This window comes from Akebia trifoliata, chromosome 5 (genome assembly GCF_017979445.1).
Source record: "Akebia trifoliata isolate Shusen 1 chromosome 5, ASM1797944v1, whole genome shotgun sequence".
Taxonomy (NCBI): Eukaryota; Viridiplantae; Streptophyta; class Magnoliopsida; order Ranunculales; family Lardizabalaceae; genus Akebia; species Akebia trifoliata.
The window spans coordinates 29,919,201-29,925,721 of record NC_141379.1 but is presented as its reverse complement, the minus strand read 5'-3'; the positions used below and the strand labels follow the sequence as shown (position 1 = coordinate 29,925,721).

Below are 6,521 nucleotides of genomic sequence, written 5' to 3'. Positions count from 1 at the left end.
CTTCATGTAATTGATCATTAGGAATACTGAGAAATTCCGAGTTGAATTTTATGGGAGTAAAAAATGTAGACTTAGACGATATCTATACTAGTAAATTCACACTAAATTTGTATAGACCTTGATGTAGAGTGAATTGAAAATCTGGAAGGAATAATAAGATCAAATGAAAATGTAAATTAAAATGCTAAGCAAAATTTCAAATGATCATGACTTTGTGGTAATGTACATATTGGTGTATTCTATAAGGTGGATTTCATTTTTTCATGATATTAGGTGAGAAATTAAGATGCTCCCGAAGTGAATTTTTGGATGAGGTTAGAAAATAAAATATAATTTTCCATGAAAAATGCATTATTCACCCATTTTTCATGCCTAATCAAACATACTACGAGAGAGTTCCTTAATCTTTTAAAATAATTACAGTTATAAATATTTTCACATAATAACCCTTGAGAATATACAAGGAAGTATCTAAATAAACAATGCAACTACACAATAAACCACTGTTTTAAACTTTATAGAAGCTAATAATCTAAGATCAAGTCAAGGGTGGATTCATTTAGGATATTGTAGTATGCGAGGGTACGCCAATCCTCGAGATTCTTCCCACCAAAGATGAGCCTCTGATAATGTGGTGGTAGCCCCTCCTTTTCTTGAATCATTTCCTTCACATTACCAATGGTATCAGAACTCTCTACTTCAAGGCTAATCTTCTCCCCTGCTTGTGTCTTTATAAATATTTGCATGGTAAGAACCAAATCCAATTTCACCTCTTGGTTATTATACTCTTCAAAGTCCTCACTCTCCAACTCTTCCCCATCCAAAAACAGTCTTTGTTGCACTGCTTGGAAGCCCACAATGCTCTCAATCATGGTCTTGATGTACTCAACAGAATCCCTTAATTTAGTTTTAAATGTGATTGTTTTTCCATTCGGCAATTTTACAAATATTTTCCTTTCTACAGAAAAGGATAGATAGAGAGTCGATCCATTCCGAATGTTATAAGAAACCAAAGTTCGTACATCCTCGAGTTCTTTCCCCTTGTAGAGGAGTGATTGTTGGTTGATTTGGATTTCTTTTTCTTCCTGAATCTTGGCCTTGATATTATGAATGCTGTCCCATTTATTTACATCAAGTGTAATTGTCTTTTTACTTTGTGGCATCTTTACATGTATTTGCATTCTAGTCCCAAAATTGAGAAACATATGAAGAGTGGATCCATTTTGTATGTCATAATCAACTAATTTTTTACCTTTCTTGAGATGATTTCCAGCAAAAAATAACTCCTGAAGATTTTCCGAAACGCCTTCCATGTGATGGAATTTAGCTTTGATATCCTCAATTGTGTCGGAGCTCTTCACTCCCAAGGCAATAGTTTTTATTACCTTCAAATGTATTTTCATCTGTAACAGAAAAGGGTATAAGCTACCAATAATATGGAGAATATTTACCCAGCAATAACAATGTAGCATAAATTTATGAATCTTGATGAAATGACTCCTCCACGGGGCATACTCATTTGACTCCCTATGATGTGACGTGCTAGAACAGTAGATATGTACTCCTCAGGATAGACAACTGCACTTTTATGGGGATGTGCAGTTTCGTATCCCGAGAAGTATAGATCTACGATTCTCGCACATGTCACGTCGGGGGAGTGGATTGAGTATGCCATGTGGGGTAGTCAGATTATCATGATTCTAAATTTATAACAAAACTGTATATAAACAAAGCAATGCACAAGATACATTGAATAAGAAAAGGAACAAAAATAAAGAAATAAAAAAGCTATCACACAAGGCAAAGATTTCCATGGTTCTTATAATCCCTCCACAGCCTATCTCTAGAAATCATTTGTAGCCCACTAATAGAATAATTTTGGAATGATGATTAGCTAGGATTCATAATTAGAGTTGGAGTGTATATTCTGCCCAAAAAAACGAATATGGAATGCACATTGGTTTGAAACAGCTCCCAAATAACTGATTTACGTCTTTGAGCATTGTTGTATCAAATCAATGCGAAACTGCAAAAACACCTATGCTCCCAAACCCCATGTCCAACAAAAAAATAACACAAACGATTAATGAAACTAAAGATATTGTTGTTCAATGGGTTGCAAATCATTGAGGTTTTCAACCTAACTGGAGTAATAGAAGTCTTGACCAACCTAACTCGAGGTGGAGGATTGCACAGGTGGAGTAGTACTTGAAACCAAAATGAGTGTTGACATTCTAACTAGAAAGTCTTCACTCGGTCAATACTAGGCTGACGTGTTATGGACACGGAACCACAGATCTGTTTCCTCAAGATACACAAATATGCATATTTGTGTATCTTGAGGAAACAGATCTGTGGTTCCGTGTCCATAACACGTCAGCCTAGTATTGACCGAGTGAAGACTTTCTAGTTAGAAAATCATTATTCAACCAAAATATATGTCGAGTACAACATTATAAGATATGAAGTGAAACAAAAAAATGAAACTTGATCTCTTTTACTATATTATAAATAGAAACTTGATCTCAAATGTTAAAGAGTTTCAAGGCACATAAAATGAGAGCTACACTTGTAGGGATGTTGTCAGCAAACTTGTAACAAACCCGTGAACAGGAGTAGAGCCCAGGGGGGCAGCTCCCCCCCCCAAAAAAAAAAAAAATCATTTTTAATTTGCTGCCCCTATGTATTTCGGCATATTTGATACAACTCTATGTTTTCAAATGTATGGAATACCCCCTTTGCCCCCGTAAATAGTTTAGTGATTTTGATTTTAGAAGCCCTCTATTTTCGTAAATATTTGAAATATCCTTGTATTTCCATATTGATGACATGCCCCAATTGGCATTGTTGCCAATCCCTTAATACACGCCAAATGTTTTGGCACATATTGGAGATATCCCTTTGCTTTCAAATTAGTGACACACTCCCTCTCCTATCAATTTTTTGGATGATTTGGACATTCCTCTACATGTTGGTTAATATTGAGACACCACCATATTTTGTAACTTTGATGTATCCTCTTTGAACTTCTCCTCCTTTCCTAACAAACAAAAAATAATTTAAATACCTTCATTTTCAATTTGCAATAAATAAATTCTTAAATTTTCTTCCTAAAATCAATCATTTTCAAGCTCCTCAACCTCTGTGATAAATTAATTTTAATCTATTTAATCTCATCTTCAATCCATTGTTTTTAACCATATCTTAATTTCTTGTAGAAAATTCTAGAATTTTTTTATCCAAAAAATCTCATCAACTTGTACTTCAAAAGCATTTTCTTGTTCTTTAGGTTTGAAGGTTGAAGACTAGGCTAAGAGATTCTACTCGAGAGATTAAAGATAATTGATTTTTAAAAGAGAAATCAAAGGATTTTTTATTTTAGATTAAAGATGAGGTATTCAAGTCATTTGCATTAATCTATTGGAGATGACCGAGGTCAAGGAGGCATTAGTTGTTTTGGATGAATCTTCAAGATATCCTATTCAAACGGATGACATCATCCTCTTGACTTAGGTTTTCTCTTACAGATTAACAAGAAATGACCTAAATGCCCTTTATCTAAATAAAAACACAAACTTTCCTCCCGTGACATAGCCTTACGTGTTCTTACTTTCATTTATTTCTTAATGTCATTCGATTTATTATGATCGTTAAATTCATAGAAGTTTGGTTAAAATCAAAAGAGTACTTATAAAGATAACCAATAGTTGAATATCACATTCATCAGAATCATGAGATCATCAAGTACTACATGAAAATAATCAAAATTCTAGAAATCAGCCTACGCAGTGAAAATCTCCAGCAATAACTCTTCCCGTTGCACTAATTACTTGTTGCCAATCTACACTTTAGACCATTGTATCATGAACCATGACCAATACTAAGATGAAGTTACGACTTTGAGCTCTTGATGAATCATGCTCATCAATAAGGCTATATTTTAAATTTTTGGTGTTTGGGAGACACGTTCGAAAGAGTAGTATTTGGGTGACATTGGATTTACTGCAGTTTTTACATTTCTGACGTGGAGGTGCACACATAACCGTAGATGATGTTTCCTTGCGCTACGAGAAAACACATCTATGGTTATGTGCGCACTTCCATGTCAAAAATGTAAAAATCGCAATAAATACAATGTCACTCCAACATTAGTGCATTCGAAAATATTGGGTCTATTTGCACACACTAAAACAACTCATTGCAGCCACTTAAGTGACATTGAGCCTATCGAACATTACAAAATAGATTCGATAAGTTCCTACCAAGCAGAACTTTCCCATGTGAATGACTTCAATTTGATTGTAAGTGAGGATAAAAAAAATAAATAAGATCAAAACTTAAAATCTTCATTGAAACCTTTTTTAAATACAAAGAAAAAGAATAAATAAGAAAATGAGGAAAAAGAAGAAGAAAAATAGTTTGATACCTTTTAGGTGGGTAAAATAGGCAATTTTGGTTAAAGTACGTTTAATGGGTGTGTAGATAGTTATTTTAGGTGGGTCTGGCGAGAAGTGGGTGTAAATTGCAATTTCAATGTATGCAAATAGACCCACACTTTCGCTCGCATAAAAGCCGATTCCAAATTTCACATAATCCTGGAATAACCAATCACATGAACCCATGTCTCTTGACATCCCCAAATTACAAGGGATTCCTTACTAACTTAGTAAGATTTTAAACCTTACTAATGGTCATTTTGCTCAAATAGATTAGCACGTGAGTGATGATAATCTGACTTAAGCATGTGGCGTATTCAATCAACACCCCTGACGTGATAGGCTTGGGGACAATAGATATGTATTTATCAAGATACAGAACCGTACTTCCCCATAAAAAGGTGATAGTCTATACCCTGAAGAATGCACATCTACAGTCACATTAGCAATCCAACACACAGCCCTCTTCGTGTGATTGGTCACGCTGGATTCTGTCAAATCCCAGAAAATTCTTCCACAGGGAAAGAAGTTAAATCAGAAACTAAAGAAAATAGGAAAAAAAGACTAAAAAAGAGAGACTACTGATAATCTGATTTGGCCACGAGGCAATTCGATCGCCTTATCTGATGTGATAGGATTGGGAACCATAGATGTGCTCTCCTCGGGATATACAATTACTATTTTTCATAAAAAAAAATGCAGTTTTGTATCTCGAGAAGAGCACATCTACGTTTCCAAACCTGTCATGTCAGATAAGTCGATCAAGTATGCCACGTGTATCACTATTAAAAAAAAATCTACAATAAAACTGAAACAAAGGGCAGAAAAAGAAACTTTAAAAAAAAATTATTATTAAAAGATAAAGAAACCTCTTTATCTGTTGGAGGGAAGCTTTGAATCCCATCTATAGCTGCCATTGGTAGAGATGATGAGGAAAGAAACTCTTAAAATATTGGAATTATGAATAAACTTTGCAACAAAGGCTACAAGCACAGATGGTAGTGAACTGATGAAGAGGACAAAAATAATATTTAAAAGACTAAGAGAATACATATCCAAGGAAGGAAGGATTGATTGTGGAATGAGGAAAGAATGGATTTGGAAGAGTGAACACTTCTCCTCAACTTTGTAAAGTGAGAACTCAACTACCCCTAAAAGAAGGAAAAGTTCGAATACCTTTGCCATACTGTTTGGAATCATCCTATCATGCTTTTATTAATATTAAAGATATCCCATACCCAAGGTGATGGTTTTCTACAGAATATGTTTTAATGATGAAAATCTTAATTAATCGTAACTGGCCCACATACTGATTGTGGAAGCTTCCATTAAGACAAAAACAAGGGTGATTTAGACATACATGACGACTAATATTTTGCTCACACCACGATATTATTAGCCACGATATGTGATGCAAATGACATAAGTAATAAGAAAGAAATTTCCTGATTTGATCATCTTTGGCATTCAAAAATATGATCTGATGTGATGAGGTGGTAGATGACAAAATTTTATGAATTTAAAAAAAAAAAATTTATTTTTTTATTATTAAATTGTAATTTTAAATTTGGGTGTTCAGTAGTCGTACATTTTCAACATCTTTGATTAAACTCAAGAAAAAAAAATATCAAATTTTTTTTCTTTTAAATATGAGTTTTTTTTTAATGAAATCTAGAAGTTTGTGACGTTAGTTTGTCAAAGTTGTAGTGCATGTGAGCCCAAAGACCCTTTTAAAGATTTAAAAAAAAAGCTAGTTGGACTCTAACACATAGGATTGCCAATGGATCAGATCCAGACCAGATTGAGGTTGACATGGTACAAATCAGATAAAAAGATTGTATCGATCAGGAACTGATCCAATAAGTATTGGACCGGGCTCATATGGGATTGGGTTTTATTTAATCTTAATATTAAGATTCCGGATCGATCCAATAACAACTGGATGGGTTCAAACCCTACTTGATACATAAAACCAAAATAAACTCCATATATTTAAACAAATTATAATTAAAAAAATTATATACTTTTAACATTTTATGGTATTGAGTCCTTGTCAAATCGGACAAGGTTTATTCAAATCTAATC

General features: G+C 33.8%; 1 protein-coding gene across 1 annotated transcript; it reads right to left on the bottom strand.

The window, feature by feature from the left end:
* Positions 1–469: 469 nt before the first annotated feature.
* LOC147402076 (polyubiquitin-like) lies at positions 470–5,532 on the bottom strand. Its single transcript, XM_086443584.1, has 2 exons — positions 5,306–5,532; positions 470–1,403 (listed from the first exon to the last, which is right to left on the bottom strand). The coding sequence occupies exons 1-2, from the start codon at positions 5,351–5,353 to the stop codon at positions 525–527; spliced, it is 927 nt and encodes a 308-aa protein (XP_086299710.1). The 5' UTR covers positions 5,354–5,532; the 3' UTR covers positions 470–524.
* Positions 5,533–6,521: the final 989 nt, after the last annotated feature.

Coding starts and splice junctions, on each gene's coding strand:
- LOC147402076 (XM_086443584.1), bottom strand. CDS start 5,353: ATGGCAGCTATAGATGGGATTCAAAGCTTCCCTCCAACAGATAAAGAG. Junction 1,404..5,305: donor TCCCTCCAACAGATAAAGAG/GTTTCTTTATCT, acceptor TTTCTGTTACAG/ATGAAAATACATTTGAAGGT.